Source organism: Geotrypetes seraphini, chromosome 6 (genome assembly GCF_902459505.1).
Source record: "Geotrypetes seraphini chromosome 6, aGeoSer1.1, whole genome shotgun sequence".
NCBI lineage: Eukaryota > Metazoa > Chordata > Amphibia > Gymnophiona > Dermophiidae > Geotrypetes > Geotrypetes seraphini.
The window spans coordinates 4,530,539-4,548,646 of NC_047089.1; the positions used below are offsets into that span (position 1 = coordinate 4,530,539).

The 18,108-nt window shown below is 43.1% G+C and overlaps 1 protein-coding gene across 2 annotated transcripts; it reads right to left on the reverse strand.

Annotated features, from left to right (window-relative positions):
- Window positions 1-561: 561 nt before the first annotated feature.
- TAF10 (TATA-box binding protein associated factor 10) lies at window positions 562-12,812 on the reverse strand. Of its 2 annotated transcripts, none has more exons than XM_033947385.1 (5): window positions 12,678-12,812; window positions 9,104-9,258; window positions 6,630-6,694; window positions 4,028-4,142; window positions 562-1,647 (listed from the first exon to the last, which is right to left on the reverse strand). In XM_033947385.1, the coding sequence occupies exons 2-5, from the start codon at window positions 9,215-9,217 to the stop codon at window positions 1,558-1,560; spliced, it is 384 nt and encodes a 127-aa protein (XP_033803276.1). In that variant the 5' UTR covers window positions 9,218-9,258; window positions 12,678-12,812; the 3' UTR covers window positions 562-1,557. The 2 variants fall into 2 exon arrangements, with proteins under 2 accessions (XP_033803276.1, XP_033803275.1); XM_033947384.1 differs by lacking the exon at window positions 12,678-12,812 and adding an exon at window positions 12,436-12,669.
- Window positions 12,813-18,108: the final 5,296 nt, after the last annotated feature.

Genomic DNA, 18,108 nt, shown 5'->3' on the forward strand with positions numbered 1-18,108 from the left:
CAGGCACTCAACCCTCCCCCTCTCCTCCCATTCCGTGCAATTCAGCTGGAGCTTTCCTTCTCCAGTGCCCATCTCCTCTTGGAAGGGGATGATTCATTGCAGCCAGTTCATCACAGCTGCATCCTGCAATTAATTGTTCCATTCCGCTATTAGGGAAGGACACGTCTCTCCACGTGATCCAAAGACGTGAGAGAGATGCTCGGCTTAATGATCCACTTGTCTTACATAGCTGGCAATTCTTATAGGACTAGTAAGGACATTACAGCTAGCCTGTGATAGCTCTGACCTACAGCTAAGATTAAGGATACAAATGTCAGGTGTTTCTGAATGAGCCTCTGGCTACAATTCTCTACCACCCATATTCTGGAAAAGTCCTGAAAGCTCCAGAATTTGTACACTGCTGAAAAAAAAAAAAAACCCCCACCAAAACCCAAAAGGCAAGGCCTGCAATCTTGGAGAAAAAATTTAACTTGCGTGTACTTTTAGTAGAATGATAGCTAATGTACAGGTCAGGAAAAATGAGCCCTCGATAGATCTAAAATAATGAATGACATACTGAAGAACAAACAAAGCCCAGGTGAGCCATATTATAATATCAGTTTTCACCTAGTACAGAACAAAAACAATGTTTATAATAGTATCTAAAGTTTAGCTTGCAGTTATCACATGTACCAATGGAAAACAAGAGATGTTATAATTAGAACAGGGAACAAAAGACACCACTTTTGTAGGTGACAATGAATGGGAGAAGGTTGGGAGTAGGAGAGTCATCTAGGATTGTACCTTCAGCCATATCAAAAAGGACTTGGTAAGAAAAGGACAAATCTTGTACCATAAACCCACAAGTACAATAGCTAAGACATGTATCAATTTTATTGTCTGGGACCATTCTGTTGGTATTAAGGTAAAAATGCCCCAGGAACCCTGATCCCTAAGCTGCATCAGTACTGGTAAGGTATACAGAGGGAAGGGCTCACAAGAAAAATCCCCTGTTGGTCACACAGGGAGAACAAAGGCTCAGGCAGGGAGTAGGGTTGGGTCAGATTCTAAGCACAAACAAAAGCCTCACAGTTGACAAAGATTCATTTCCAAAGCCAATCATCGAAAGCAAGGGTCAGACTGAATACATTTCTCTCCTATGATCTTTATGCTTCAGAGCTATATATTCCAATGTTTTCCACCTGTCACCCAGTACATGTTGAGAGTTCTAGCTTATTACTTCTTCACAATTTTTGCTCCTGAAGACTGTGACATCAATGCACAGTTGCTATCCATGATGAGACGAGAAGGGGGCATCACATCTTCCATTCAGCATGTCATCCTAGAGAAAGAGGACATGCAGGCACTTCAGCTGGGCTGCACTGGGAAGCTGTGAAAAAGCTGGAAATCCTCCCTTCCCTGCTTTATTTTCAGGTTTTCAGCAACAGGAAAGTATCAAATCAAGGCAGTATGCCAACCTGAACCAAGTTTGCTGGGCCCTGAAGGATCCACGGCTGCCTCTGGCCTGCCAAATGATATTGGTGACAATTTGGTAATTATCGTTGGGTGGCTAAACGTCTAGGTGAAGTAATGAGGCTTCTTCACATTGATCCCATACTCCGTCAGCGCTGGAGTTAGGTCCTCCATGGTCAATGTATATTTCTTGTCCTGTGGAAGCAACAAATGAAGAGCAATTAGTGGGGAGAAATGCAGACTGAATGCCAAATTATGAGACTCACAGAGATTAGTATAATTAGGAAAACATTAAACTGTATGCTCTACAGGATCTGAACTATTTTTCTTAACTGCTCCGAGCCAAGAACTTGTGTGTATGATACTAAGGAAGTGATTGTAGAAGGTTTAAATGTGTTGGGACGGGGCAAAAAATAAAGGCATTTATATGAGTAAATCAGTATTCAAACACATAAGAACATCATAATTGCCTTACTGGGTCAGACCAATGGTCCATTAAGCTCACGATGGCCAATCCAGGTCATTAGTACCTGGCCAAAACCCAAAGAGTAGCAACATTCCATGCTACCAAACCAGGGCAAGCAGAGGCTTCACCCATGTTTTATAACAGACTATGGACTTTTCCTCCAGGAATTTGTCCAAACCTTTCTTAAAACCAACTACACTACATCTCTCAATGGCTATGGTAGAAGAGGCCAGTCAGCTTACCAAGACTGGAAAGGTGTGTGGTTTGGGCTGACTTACCAGTGTGTATTCCCTAGTTTGTAACATGTAGACATCAAAATACTTCCTAATGGGCGTTTATAGCTGCTGAGAAGCAGAATTGCCAGCTGTCTGCTCAATTGCACCTGGGACTTGAAGGAAAGATTGAAAATGAAACTGCTCGTCAACCTGGTGTTGAAAATCACCTCTAAAAGCCACACAGTTGAGTTCTGAAGCTTAATGGTCACACCTTGAATGTGCAGTTTTGCAAAAACCATTACTTATAAGTGCAAGTTTCACTAACACTATGCACAAAGCCCAAATGTCACTTTTTGGAGGGGGTGCAATGGCTGTTCCCCCTACATGTCGACCAATACATGCATTTTTTTTATTCTTCACCACTAGACTTATTTTACAAAAGGTTTTTGTTCAACAAGCCTTTTGTAAAATATGCTGCTGCCAAATTGTAAATGTTCTGAATTAAACGAGCCCTACAAAAATCAGGTTTAGAATAGAGCCAGAAACTTTAACATAAAAAGAACTGGGAGAAAATGAACATGTAATGCTGATATTTATTCAGTGGATATTTTTCTTTCATAGTGCCCACAGTTGACAGTGAAACCATCTACTGAAATACTGTGCTTCTTATGCACAATAGCTTAGTGCAGGTTAAACCTGCTACATGCATTAATGCTGGCTATAACGTTCCCGATCCAGAACATGGAAGCCTGGGAACAGGAATGCCATACCAACTATTGGCAATATGTTCACTCAATTGTTTGTTGAATCAAGGTCAGACAGATGAACCATGATCTACCCATAAGCCCTCACTTTTAATTTGTAAATCAAAGCAGATTGTAATTACTTGCCTCTCAATGTTGTGCCTGTAAGATGTCCTTCCTGCAGTTAGTTACCCTGACGCATCTGGAATACTGCGTTCAGTACTGGTCGCCATACCTTAAGAAGGATATGGCGATACTGGAGAGGGTCCAGAGAAGAGCAACAAAAATGATAAAGGGCATGGAAAACCTCTCATATGCTGAGAGGCTGGAGAAGCTGGGGCTCTTTTCCCTGGAAAAGCGGAGACTTAGAGGGGATATGATAGAAACTTATAAGATCATGAAGGGTATAGCGAAGGTAGAGAGGGACAGATTCTTCAGACTGGCGGGGGCAACAAAAACTAGAGGGTACTCAAAAAAATTGAAGGGAGACAGATTCAGAACAAATGCTAGGAAGTTCTTCTTCACTCAGAGGGTGGTGGACACCTGGAATGCACTTCCAGAGGAGGTGGTAGAGCAGAGTATGATTATGGGTTTCAAAAAGGGACTGGGTGAGTTCCTGAAGGAAAAGGGGATCCAGGGGTACAATTAGAGGGTTATTATACAGTACAAAATGCTTTAGAGTAATAGATCACCACAGGTCATTGACCTGGGGGGCCGCCGCGGGAGCGGACTGCTGGGCATGATGGACCTATGGTCTGACTCGGCAGAGGCAATGCTTATGTGCATTGCATCTCAGTCACATGAGAATGCACAAAAGGGAGAAAGAAAATCCAACGTAGTCTGCAGTAAACAACAGCAACCAGAAAACAACAAACAGACTGCAGACAATGTACAAGATGCAGGCGTTGTTTATTAGTAAATGCAGTAACATATACAACCTTATAGACCAACCAAGGGACCCGACACGGTCTGTGTTTCGGATGACACGCCTTCCTCAGGGGTCCTAACTAATAAACAACGCCTGCATCTTGTACATTGTCTGCAGTCTGTTTGTTGTTTTCTGATCTCAGTCACATGAGACATGCGTGTTCAATGTACAACTCAGCCCACCATCCCTCTTTTCCTTACCCTGGCCTGGGGCAGATCCTTACCTTGCTTTTATTGCGGGAACTTCCAGAGGCTGTACCCTTCATCTTGCAGTGCTGAAGGGCATCATTAGCAATGTCTGAAATAAACTTCTGAGCTGCCAGAGAAATCAGACGGATTCTGTCAAATAAAGATCCCAGTTAAGTTCAAGATTCAATTTATTTGATGTACTGCTAAAATCAAAACTATATCTAAGCAGTTTACAAAAGATAAAAACATAACACAGAGAAGGTAGCAAAAAGCAACACTGCAGAGGTACTTGGAACAGAACAGGTGAAAAATGGCAAGGAAGGTTAAAATATAATAGGTAGAAGGAGATGGAAAGCACATATATGGAAACGAGGCCCACAAAGCTCAGGCAGGTCCCAGCATTACTCAAAGCAAAAGGAGAACGCTCAGAACAACACAAGGGAAAGTCGGACATCAATTGCTACTGAAGGCAGTTTTTCTAGTTGTGCTTAGCCTTCTTGAAGCAAATGTAGAAAGGAAGTTTATTCCAGAAGGTAGGGACTACAACACTGAAGGAAGATGACTTTGTGATGTCAAAATCAAAGGAGAGTATAATTACTAAATATTTTTAGCAAAACTAAATTTATGAGCAGAGGAATAAAAATCAAAAGAATGAATAGAACAGAGGAAGTCAGACTCAAAGAATATGATGGACTCGGCAGGCTACAGAGAGCCAGTGCTTAGCTAGAAACAAGGGAGGGAGGAAGGGACATGGTTGAATTTTTGTTTACCAAAAAGTAGTTTGATGGCTGCATTTTGTATAAGTTGAAATCTGCAGAGCTGAATGAAATGCAGTCCATGATTATGATTGGGGTGGGTGGAAGCAGGGCTCACTAGAGGGTGTGTTTTACAATACCCACATAGAGGTCAGAAATCAAACAGCCAGGGGTATGTTGGAAATGAAACTGTATATATAGAGAAGTAGCACCTACTACGACTTATCATTTCTATAGTGCTACTAGACATATACACCTATGTCCAAATGTGTTGAACTAAACATTTCACTTTCAAAAGAACATAAGAATAGCCTTACTGGGTCAGGCCAATGGTCCATCAAGCCCAGTAGCCCGTTCTCACGGTGGCCAATCCAGGTCCCTAGTACCTGGCCAAAACCCAAAGAGTAGCCACATTCCATGCTACCGATCCAGGGCAAGCAGTAGTTTCCCCCTGTCTTTCTCAATAACAGCCTATGGACTTTTCCTCCACGAACTTGTCCAAACTTTTCTTAAAATCAGCTACTCTATCCACTCTTACCACATCCTCTGGCAATGAATTCCAGAGCTTAACTATTCTCTGAGTGAAAAAAATTTCTTCCTATTGGTTTTAAAAGTATTTCTCTGTAACTTTATACAGTGTCCCCTAATCTTTGTAATTTTTGACGGAGTGAAAAATTGATCCACTTGTACCAGTTCTATTCCAGTCAGGATTTTGCAGACTTCAATCATATCTCCCCTCAGCTGTCTCTCTTCCAAGCTGAAGAGCCCTAACCTTTTTAGTCTATCCTCATACGAGAGGAGTTCCATTTTCTTTGTCATCTTGATTGATCTTCTTTGAACCATTTCTAGTGCCGCTATATCTTTCTTGAGATAAGGAGACCAGAATTGAACGCAATCCTTTAGGTGAGGTCACACCATGGAGCGATACAGGGGCATTATAATATTCCTAGTCTTGTTAACCATCCCTTTTTTAATAATTCTTAGCATCCTGTTTAATTCATGGCCACTGCCGCACATTGGGCAGAAGGTTTCATTATATTGTCTACAATGACACCCAGATCCTTTTCTTGGGCGCTAACTCCCAAGGTGGACCCTAGCATCCGGTAACTATGATTCGGGTTATTCTTCCCAATGTGCATCACTTTGCATTTGTCCACATTAAATTTCATCTGCCACTTGGATGTCCAGCCTTCCAATTTCCTAAGGTCTGCCTGCAATTTTTCACAACCCGAATGAGTTTTAACAACTTTGAACAGTTTAGTGTCATCTGCAAATTTAATCACCTCACTCGTCGCTCCAAAATAGGAGCCCAGGAAAGCAGAGGCAGTGACCAGAACAAACAGAAAAATGTGCTAAAAATAGGCTGAAGAAAATTGAAAACAAGAAGTCAGGAAACCAGGGATTTAGTAAAATAAAACATTATGAAAGACCACAGAGCAATGAGCTCCCACCTTTAGTGTGACAGTTTAAAACGAAGCAAACAAATCTGAGGCAAATCGGTGAAGAAATGCAAAAAAGAAAAGAAAACACACCTAGTTAAGCTGACATAAAAATTGTCCTACAGCCTGCAGCCTCTTTATTGCTCCTTAGCACTGAGGGGACTGGGTAGGACTCAGATCCACCGAGGAACTAAAACTATCCACAAGGACACCCCGATAATCACTAGGTCAGGAACTATCTGTCTATTTGTCTATCTGTCTGAAGACAGTGAAAATACTGAAGGGCCTATGGCTGAACAATACCCTTGAAAGAAAATTACTTGGAACTATTTATTTTTGCTGTCTACATTCACTGGTTGATGCGCATAACCCACTTGCCTGGACTGGTCTGATTGGAACAAAAAGAAGTGGTGCTTTCTATACTGAACAGTTAAGTCACTCACATGCGTGGGTCAGAGGCCTCAAAGCCGGCTCGGTTAAGGTAATACCCGGTCACAGCATCAGGAATCTGTACATTAAACAGAAAAACAGGATTAGTATCAATAGTAGCTAAATATCCCCTCCCCCCAACTCTTACTTCTTTTTGCAACTCCCTCCCTTATAATTGGGCAGGATATCGTATCAGCATTTCTCTTACCAAAATACTATCATTGCAATAAAATGGTAGTCTCTCTCACAGGATACCTGAGGAATAGAGGCTGACCAAATTTTAGTTTTGGATTCAAAATGAACTGAAACTCTTTCCCTCACTTCCACCCCCCCCCCCTGCGATCACTTCACCACTGCCACCCCTCCACTTGAAAGACAGTGGGTCTTTCCAGACTAGCTGGCCTTTTATGGATTGAAAGACAAAAAATAGAATGAGTTTAAATGGTCAATATTCTCAATGGAGAAGGGTAAATAGCAGGGTTCCCCAGGGGTCTGTACTGGAACCACTGCTTTTTAACATATTTATCAATGATCTAGAGATGAGAATTAAATTTGCTGATGACACAAAGTTGTTAAATCACAAGAGGATTGTGAAAAATTGCAAGAGGACCTTGTGGGACTGGGAGTCAAAATGGCAGATGACGTTTAATGTGAACAAGTGTAAAGTGATGCATGTGGGAAAGAGAGACCCAAACTATAGTTTTGTGATGCTGGGTTCTGTGTTAGGAGTCACTGCCCAGGAAAAGGATCTAGGTGTCATTGTTGAGGATACGTTGAAACCCTCAGCTCAATGTGCGGCAGCTGCTAAGAAACCAAATAGAATGTTAGGCATTATCAGGAAAAGAATGGAAAACAAAGAGGAAAATGTTATAATGTCCTTGTATTGCTCTATGACACGGCCGCACCTCAAATACTGTGTGCAGTTCTGGTTGCTATATCTCAAAAATGATATAGTGGAATTAAAAAAGGTACAGAGAAGAGCAACAAAAATGATAAAAGGGATGGGTTGATTTCTCTGTGAGGAAAGGCTAAAGTGGCTAGGGTTCCTCAGCTTGGAGAAGAGACGTCTCAGGGAAGATATGATAGAGATCTACAAAATACTGAGTGGAGTGGAAAGGGTGGAAGTGAATCACTTATTCACTCTTTCCAAAATACTAGGACTAGGGGACATGTGATGAAGCCGCTAAGTAGTAGACTTAAAACAAATCAGAGAAAATATTTCTTCACACAACCTGTATTAAACTCTGGAATTTGCTACCAGAGAATGTGGTAAAATCAGTTAGCTTAGCGGGGTTTAAAAAAGGTTTAGATAACCTTCTAAAAGACGTCCATATGCCATTATTAAGATGGCTTGGGGAAATCCACCGCTTATTCCTAGGATGAGCAGCATAAAATCTGTTTTACTACTTGGGATCTAACTAGGTGCTTGGGACTTGGGTTGGCCACTGTTGGAAACAGGATTCTAGGCTTCATGGACCTTCGGTCTGCCCTAGTATGGCAATTCTTATGTTCTTAACCCCTCTGTCCTCCCACTACCCAAAGGCACAACTTGGGCCTACTTTTAAATGGCCTGGTGGTGTCTTCTGGGCAACAGTGATCCTCAGTCGCCCTTGCCCACTGTGCCTCTCCCTTGCAAGTTCTTCAGCCAAAATGACTTCCAGGACTTCCTGTGGCAGCCTCACGAGACTGCCATAGGAGGTCCTGACAACCATTTTGGGAGTGGACAGAGAAAAAGCAGTTGCAATTGGAGATGGCTCCTGCTTATGTTGTTTCCAATCCCAAGATGACCTCTCAGATCTCCTGTGGCAGTCTCAGCAGCCATTCTGTTTAAGAAACCTGAAGGGCAACAACTAGGAAAATTTTTCTTGCTCAGAAGCCACTAGATCACCAGTCCATTAAAAAGCAAAAGTAAGCTCAGGGAGGCCTGCCCTCTTGTGAGGGGGAAGGGGGTTGACCCAGTCCAAGAAGACCCAAAGAGAGCCTTTTTTTATTTCTGTTCCATCCAAAACTGAGATGTGAGTTTAGTTTTGATCAGCCTCTATCCAACACAGTACTGAACAAAGCACATATTTTTAAAATTCATTTCACAAATACATCCTGCAACTTTAATTCCGCTAAGATTTTAATACATTTATATACTGCTGTTCAACATTTGCAGCAGTTTAGAAAAATTACATAATTAAAATCATTAAAAAACCTCCCCCAAAAAACTATGATGCACATAAAATGTCATATTACTGTCATTATGAGGTTCTTTCTATAAACAGCATTAATTTTTGTAATTATTACAGTCCCTAGCAAATCTTCTCTATTAGAGACTCCTAAATAATATTAATAAAGCCACCCAAGCATTTCATCCTTATCTTCACAAATAACCCTTTGTAATAAATTCCTGTTTACAATCTTCATCTCAGACTTCCCAAGTCTGAGCCACTGTGAGTTCTCTCGTTCCCCCCCCCCCACCCCCACAAAAAAAAAAAATTCTTACCGTGGGTGTATAATCTTCCAGCTGCATCAAGAAATCCACCAGAGGAGTTGTGGAGATGACAGGTTTCACATCTCCATTTACCACACTTTGAGGCATATAGACCCCATTGGACATGGATCCTTCAATAGGGGCGGCAGCTGCAGCGCAAATAGGAGCTGAAAAGCAAAGAGAGAAAACACTGTTTATATGTTTTGAGAGTAGGGAATTATCCTGCAGAGGAACTCTGGTGCTTTATATGCACCAGAGTGAACTTAGGATCGAGTACATAAAGTTTACGATTCAAAAGTGGCAAAGTGCGCTTGTCATTGCCGTCATCCAGATTCAGTGAGGAGTATTCTGGAAAGACTCCCTGTTGCTACTTCTGTTCTGTCTAGCCTTAAATCCACCAAGTATTCTTATGAACTCATTAGGCTATAGCATTAGATTTAATCATAGAGGCACTAAGACCCGGATTCTCTAAATGTGCTGGTTTCTTAGGCGCCAGTGGGGCACCTACGCTCAGTGAAAAAATGCTGTTTAAATGCCAGTTTTCACTGATTTTCAAGGTGCTTACCAGCGCAAAAAAAAAAAAAAAATCAGTGCTGGAATCGCATATGTTCTTCATGTGCTTTCATTTTTCTACAAGTACTCCATCTAATTTCATCCCATGGGTTCCAGTACCACCTCTATGCTGATGACTCGCAAATAAAAGTCTACCTTTCTACCCCTGAAATTTCTATGGGAATTCAGGCCCGAGTCTCAGGCTGCCTCTCAGACATTGCTACCTGGATGTCTCGTCACCATCTAAAATTAAACATGGCCACGACTAAACGCCTTAACTTTCCTCCTAAACCCAGCCCTCCTCTTCTCCCATTCTCCATAGCAGTGAATAACACTCTCATCCTCCCTGTCTCATTGGCTTGCAACCTTGGGGATCATCTTTGATTTGTTGCTCTCCTTCTCCTCACATATCCAACAGACTGCCAAAACTTGTCATTTCTTTCTCTATAATATTGTTAAAATCCATCCTTTCCTTTCTGAGCACGCTGCCAAGACCCTCATTCATGCTCGCCTTACCTCTTGTCTTGATTACTGCAATGTGCTTCTTGCAGATCTTCCACTAAGCCATATCTCTCCCCTTCAATCTGTTCAAAACACTGCTGCATACCTCATATTCCACTAGGGCCGTTATACCCACATTACTCCTCAGGTCGCTTCACCAGCTCCCCGTCTGTCTCTGAATACAATTCAAACTCCTCTGACATTCAAGTGTACTTGCTCTGCAGCTCCTCAGTATTTCTCTTCTTTTATTACTCCCTATACTCCCCGCCAAAAACTTCGTTCAGCAGACAAGTTCCTACTGTTGGTACCCTTCTCCTCTATTGCCATGTCCTGTCTCCATCCCATCTTGCTGTCCTGCATGCGTGGACAACCTGCATGGCTCGTTACATCAGGCGCCGTCTCTGCTGTTATTCAAATTCAGACTGAAAGCTGCATTTAAATTCTAACCTACCAACATATCTGTCTGTCATCCCCTCAATGGTCCCCTACCACCTCTTCAGCCCCCTCCAATTCCCTTCTTCAGCACTAAGTTCAGACTCCCCTTTGTCCTATGTGATTCCACCTCATGAGCCCCCCTCTAATTCCCTACATGAGCACATGTTCTGACTCCCCTCGTCTTGTGTCTGTCATAATTGGATTGTAAGCTCTTCAGAGCAGACACTGTCTCTTACATGTACAGTGCTGCATGCGTCTGCCAGTGCTATAGAAATAAATTGTTGTTGATGTTTATTTTACAACAGTACGGAAGACCTAATTATATGACTGCTTGGGAAAAAGATATTCAAAGGCCCTTGGAAGATGTTGAATGGGAAGACAAATGGCAACGTACTATTTCATATGCCACTTGAGTGATTGAGTGTGCATTAAAAATGATATTCTGTTGATGCTATACAACAGATCTGTAATCCCATGGAACCTCTCCCGACTGAAGATCTGTTGAATAAGCACGTATTAGTAGGCACAGCTCTGGCCACCTTGTTGGGTAGACTGGATGGACCGTGTAGTTATGTTTCTGGCATCATTTGCTGTGTTACTTTAGAGAACACATCAGAAGGTTCAATAACCCTACTGAAAAAAATGCGTTATAAAAGAGAATCTATCATAATAAAACCCTTAGCGCACACGTGCACTTGAAACTCTGTGCCTCCGTATTTTGTGCTACCATGCGCAGTAGGAGCGTGCGGAGGTTTAATAATCTTGCCTTCTACTGCCGATCACCCGTGCCAGCGTCAGCTGATTTCCTGCCATTTGCCCCGATCGCTGACGTTGGCAGACTTCCTGCCTTCTGTCGATTATACGCTGGCGGGACTCCTCTTCTTCTTACCCTCAGACCAGCAGCGGCAGCTAGCTTTAGTTTAGCTTTAGCCACGGTTTCATCAAGCAGCCATGAGGCCTTTGCTAGGCCGGCCCACTTTGATGATTCGAGGCAGACTGGCCTAGCAAAAGCCCCAAGGCTGCCTGATGAAACCGTGGCTAAAGCTAGCGGATGCAGGAGAAGGGGAGCAGGGAAGGGGTACTGCTGCACAGGGGGGAGGTAAAAGGAAGGGAGAAGAGGTGCTGCTGGACCTGGCAGAAAGGGAGGGAAAGGAAGGAAGGGAGGTGCATGGGGAGAGAGCATGTTGGGTTGGAGGGTGGGAGAGAGATGCCACTGAGAGAAGAGGCAATGACAGAGAGAGAAAGTGTGCAGAAAATGTTGGACATGGGGAGGGAAGAAAGGAGGGAAAGAGAAATGTTACCGTGGGGGAGGGTGAAAAGTTGGACTCATGGAGGGAGGGAGAGACGGATGTTGGTTGGGGGAGGGAAGGAGGACCAAAGGAGAAGCATGCAGGAGGCCCTGTTAAAAGCAGAGAAAAATAAAGTCACCAGACCACAAAGGTGGTGAAAATGATTGAAATGTGTCAGTTTTGAGAAAGGAAAGATGTTCAACTTTAACTGTGAGGGCCGCAGCAAAATTAGTTAATGTCTTCTTAAAGAAATGACAATTTTGCATGAGGTAAAAGCTCGTAAGGGGCTTAAAGACAAAAGAAAACAACAACAGCTACGTGATAGGATAAGGAAAGGAGGACATTCGAAATAGCTTCTTCAGTTGCCGGCTGCAAAACACATTGGCCACCCCACGTGAATGATGATTTTAGCCCCTATTTGTAAATCTCTTTCCTCGGGGTGGTGGGGGGGGGGAAGGCCACCTCCTCCCCCCCCCCGATCTTCGGGGCCTATCACATAAGGAAACCTGAGCCCGGCACTGGCGCTCCACCGCGGGTTCAAAGTTCGCCTTTCCCGCCCACTCTCACCGCTCGCTCTCCGGTCGCCCGGGACTCCCGCCGCAGGGTTTCCGGGCCCGGCCGCGCCGCCGCCCGGGGGGACGGGGATGGAGGAGGCCGCGACGCCCGCCGGGCTGGACTTGCTCTCCGGGCCGGGGGCCGGTTCGAGCGCTTCGGCGCTGCCGCTGCTCATGGCGGGCTCCTGTCACTGCCGCTGGAGGCTCGAGCCGTCGCGCACCTTCGACGTCACCGGCTCAGCTGACGTCACCTACCTGCGGCCGCCTTCCTCCAGCGGCCCCACTGACCCGGCTACGTCACACGCACTTGCGTAACTCCGTCTAGGTGTCCTACCGCGCGCCTCGCTCGTCATCGTTCACGTGAGGGGCCTGGACGAGGGAGGCGTGGCCTGCAGTGCTGTAGCTCAGTGGTCCCCGACCTTTTTGACGCCAAGAAGCAAAATTTTCCAGGGGGGGTAGGGGTAGGCCACTTTTATACACAATATACATTACATTTCTAGCAAAAAAAAAAAATTTCTACCTTTGTTGTTTCTGCTTTCCTTCTTGTCATTCTCTTCCTTCCATCCATCCACTGTCTGCCTTCTCTCTGCCTCTTTCATATGGCATCTGCTTTATTTCTATGCCTCTACCAGAAACTGTCTGTCTCTCCTTCCCCCCCACCCCCAATGGTCTGGCACCTATCTTCTCCCCATGATCTGACATCTCTGTCTTCTTCCCTTCCATCCCTCCCTCCCAGGTGGTTTTTTAGCATCTCCTCCTTTCAGATCTGGTATGCCCTCTCCCCCAATGCTCTGGGGTATCTCTCCTGTCCCTTCCTTCTACCTTTCCAGTCCTCAATTTCCCTTTCATTGTGTCTACCTATAGCTTGCCACCTCTTTCCCTCATCCCTTCCAGTATCTCACTAAATCTATCCTCTTCCCCCAATCCAGCATGTGCTCTTTCTTTATCCCCTCCTTCCATCCAGTATGTGCTCGCTCTCTCCTCTCCACTTCCTTCCAGAATCTTCTCCCCTCTCTATCCTCTCCCATCCAGTATCTGTTCCCCTCTCTCTCTCCCCTCTCATCCAGTGTCTGCTCCTTTCTCTCCTACTCTCCTTCTACCATCTGCTCCCTCTCCACTTTCAGCATGTTCCCCTCTCTCCCTTTCCAACCAGCATCTTCTCCCCCTCCCCACTTCCATCCAGCATTCTCCTCCTTCTCTCTTGACTTCTCTTCAGAGTCTGCTCTCCTCTCTCTCCCTTCCCCCTCTCCCTCCACTTCCATTCAGCGCCACTGAACCTCTTCCCCTTGTTGGGTCATCTTTCTCCCTTCCCCTCACCTTTGCGGGTGCTCTTCAGAGTTTTCTGTTTCTGAGTGTCCAGATGCGGCAACATTTTCACAAGTCCTGAACGACTGCCCCAAAGCTTCTCTGAAGCAAGCCGCCCAAGCAGAAACAGGAAATACATCAGAGAAGCTTTAGGGCAGTTGCATGGGACTTGTGAGAATGTTGCCTCATCCAGACACTCAGAAACAGAAAATTCTGAAGAACACCTGCGAAGTTGAGGGGAAGGGAGGGAGATGGCAAGATGAGGGAAAGAGATGCCCATTGCCAGCAGATCTCTCGCGGCCCAGCTGTCAGACGGCCACAAGACGAGGGGAAGAGATTCCTGTTACTGGCAGTTCTCTCGCAGCCCGGCTGTCAGACAGCCACAAGACAAGGGGAAGAGATACCCGCTGCCAGCCGTTCTCTCATGGCCCAGCTGTCAGACAGCTGCGGACCACTAGTGGGCCGCGGACCGGGGCTTGGGGACCTCTGCTGTAGCAGAGTTTAGTGACTGTAGCTGAGATTTCTTTGATCTGCTGCTGTTACTAATTGGCTCTATAGTTATGTAACAAGACTGATTGCAGTCATAGGACACTTACATATGAGCCCTTGTAATCGTCCCTTTCTTAGGCCAATGAGCTAAAAGAGGAATTGCTTTACACATACCCCCTCTTCTATTAAACTGCAGTAGCAGTTTCTAGCGTGTGGAGCTGCGCTGAATGGCCCATGCTGTTCCCGACACTCATAGAGTTCCTATGAGCGTCGGGAGCAGCGCGGGCCATTCAGCGCAGCTCCCCACGCTAGAAACTGCTAGCATAGTTTTATAGAAGAGGGGGATAGTTCTGCTCACTGTTGCTGAGGAATGGGTGCCTGATGCAGAAAACTGATGAAAGGGGTATAAAAATATACATTTTCCATCCTCCCAGAAGAGCTCAGAAGGGTTACAAGTTTTTGTATAGTGCTACTAGATATATGCAGCTCTATGCACTTTTATTATGGTAGTACTTACTTTGTCCTTGCTGGACTCATAATCTAACAGAAAAAGGCAGAGACTGTGGAATGCAATGTTCTTGAAATGCTATTTATTATAAAGTAAAATAAAAGCAAATGCACCCACTATAAGGAGCTGCTGACCCAATCAGTAGCAATGGACCCCAAAAGATCCCTGTTTCAGCATGCACAAGCCTTCCTTGGGGCCCTGGGAATATAAAAATATATATGTGTATATATCTGTGAGAGACTAATCTAAAAAAAGATAGGAAACATTGTGCTACCCTGGTGGGGTCCATGGAACTAAAAAGTGATAAGGCTGCTAAAGTGTAAGGTTAAATATGTGATGACTAGTGAACAAGAAAGTCTTGGCATTATTTCAACTGTATTTTATAGCTTCTCAGAAGTACATTGATCTTTCCCTTCCTTTTGTTTTTTTCCTTTGAATGTCTTATTTACTATCAAATAACTTGTATTTCCTTTCCCTATCTTTCCTTGTGTTTGAATATGTTTGTAATGTTAGTTTATTATATGTTTTGCAAGACTTAGTTTTTGTCATTTATTGTGTTGTCCCCTAAATTTTGTAATTTTATTGATATGTACACTTTGAATTCTGATTAAGTGATCAATCAAGTGATGGATTAATATAGTGTGACTTAATTGGTGTCTGATACAATTTATGAGCTATATAAAACACTGTTTGTGTAATAGCTGCTGATCTTGATTATGCAAAAGCTACATTCCAAAATTTCTCCCAGTCACTATTAGAGAAATTGTATTGCAAATCTTCCTATTTATGTTGTAGTCCTGTTAAATGTTCAGAAAATAAAGACTTACCCCCTCTTCTATGAAGCTGCAATAGCAATTTTTAGCACAGTGAGCCACGCTGAATGGCCTGCGCTGCTCCCAACGCTCAGTTTAATAGAAGAGGGGGTTAATTTAACTTGTAAAATTGAGATGCTATATGGCCTGTGGCCATAAATTGTTTACAATAAATGATCAATGAAGGAAAAACACTTACATCCTTAATTTCTGTGGTTACTTTCTTTAGAAAATGTAGTAATTGAATCCATTTATAGAATTGAGTATCAGGGGGGTTAAAAATAGATTGCAAATCAGCAAATCAAGTTTATTCAAATTATTTGATTAAACACTTTTCCAAATTACAAAGCGTTGTACAAAAGATAAAAATGAGATTTTAAAGAAATCACTTATACATAATATATTAATTAGACCAACAGGGGTAATTGCTTTTAACAGACCACGGGAAACAATAGGAAAGAGGGGAGGAAATACAATTTTTGAAGAAAAAGTACATAAAAAGGGAAGTACATTAGGAGGGTAGGAGGAAGAAGATTAGTGGTAGAAGTGGGATCGAATGAGAGAGCATTAGTATTATTTAAAGTATTAGTTATAAGGTCATTTAAGTCTTATATATTAGAAGATTGCCAAATATGCCAAGAAATAATTTTTTTATCTACGTATTATTATATCTGGGTTGTACCAGATAGATAAAAGATTAACAATTCCCTGCTCTAAACTTTACTACTCTATCTCTTTAACCTCCCCCTCCTCCTTTTACTAAACCTTGATAGTGGTTATTAGGTTTAGTAAAAGTGTGTGTGGGGGGGAGTAAGTGTTTTGTGTCTTTTAGGATAGGATTAAAAAATAATGATAAATAATAATGCAGCTTTAATGAAAGGTATAAGATACAAGATTGATTGCTCAATTTCTAGCCATCTTTGCGAATAAATTGGGTTTGTATGTGTTAACCATACTGCACCATGGTGTAATAAATAAGCTTTGTGATAGTACAAAAGATCAGGGAAGTTAACTCCCCCCATTGATTTTGGAATTTTAGTTTTTTTGAGGATGTTTGTGGTGTTTTATTATTCCATTAAAAAATTAGCCATTAATTTTTCCAAAGATTTGTAAAAGGTAAAAGGGAATAATATTGGAAACATTTTCAAAATGTATATTTTGGGAACTATTGTCATTTTTAGAGTCTAATCTTCCCCACCATTACAAATGCAGAGGTAACCAAGAATTCATAGTTGTTTTTACTTTATCCATAATTTTGGTCATGTTGAGTTTAGAATATGAAGTTAGGTCATTGTCAGAATACAAACCAAGATATTTAATATTTTTAACTCGTGTAAAAGGACAGTTGGGTATACTGACAGGGAGACCAGTAATTGTTAAATGGCAGTAATTCTGTTTTGTCCCAGTTCACTTTGTAATCTGAAATTTGAGAAAAAGAGGAAATACCCTCGTATTATTTCAATAAGTTCTATTAGAGAACTTTGTGGGTTGGATAAATATAATAAAATGTCATTTGCATTAGCAGATAATTTGAATTCTATATCATTGACTCCTTGAAACATTCAGGGCTCCTTTTACTAAGGTGCACTAGCGTTTTTAGCGCGTGCTAACCCCGTGCTATGTGCCAAAAACTAACACCAGCTCAATGGAGGCGTTAGCTTTTAGTGCACACTTAAAACCGCTAACGCAGCTTAGTAAAAGGAGCCCTCAGTTCATTTGTGATACATTTTCCCTATCACTGGAAAGTTTTGCTTGTTTTCTTTGTTCTGCTACTTTTCTGGTTTCTTCTGAGATCCAATGCAATTTCTTGGCTTTCTTTCTCTTCTGGAATGTTTTTTTTTTTAGCTTTGTCACTAGTTATGGTAATTCCATAGCTCTTTGGACTCTATCCCCCTCTTCTATTAAACTGTGCTAGCAGTTTTTAGTGCAGAGAGCCACGCTGAATGGCCCACGCTCATAGGAACTCTATGAGTGTCGGGGGCAGTGCGTCTCCCCGCGCTAGAAAACTGCTAGCGTAGTTTAATAGAAGAGGCCTTATGTCTCCTGTATCAAGACAGGCAAATCTGTTGTCTAGTTTTATCCAATAGTCTGATGGAATATTTTCAGTTTTGTGGGATCAGACTGGGTGGGCCACTTTGATGTCCTTTTCTGTATCTTTCCAACTAAGCCATAAGAACACAAGAATTGCCCTACTGGGACAAACCGAAGGTCCATGTGGTCAACCCAGGTGCCAAGTAGTAAAACAGATTTGATGCTGCTTATCCTGGGACTAAGGAGTGCATTTCCCCAAGTGCATGTCAATAATGGCCTATGGACTTGTCTTTTAGGAAATTATCCCAACTTTGTTAAGCTGATTGCATCACATTCTCCGGCAACAAATTCCAGGTGTGTTTGAAATCTACTACTACTATGAATTATTTCTATGGCGCTGCACAGAGTCCCTGCTCCAAAGAGCTTCAAGACTCGCCTCCAGGGGCTGAAGTGACACCCGCGTCCCAGGGGCCGCTTTCCTGGCCTCACCCCAGGAGGCGGGACGCTGCGCTTTGAAATTGCCCGCCAATCGCCGCGGGCC

Bases quoted from the DNA above. Each gene is read 5' to 3' on its own strand.
- TAF10 (XM_033947384.1), bottom strand. From the start codon at position 12,598: ATGAGCAGCGGCAGCGCCGAAGCGCTCGAACCGGCCCCCGGCCCGGAG. The intron at 4,143-6,629 runs GTGAGTGACTTA...TTTATTTGACAG, and splicing joins GAGGCCTCTGACCCACGCAT to AATCCGTCTGATTTCTCTGG. The intron at 1,648-4,027 runs GTAAGGATCTGC...TTGCTTCCACAG, and splicing joins GTTCCCGCAATAAAAGCAAG to GACAAGAAATATACATTGAC.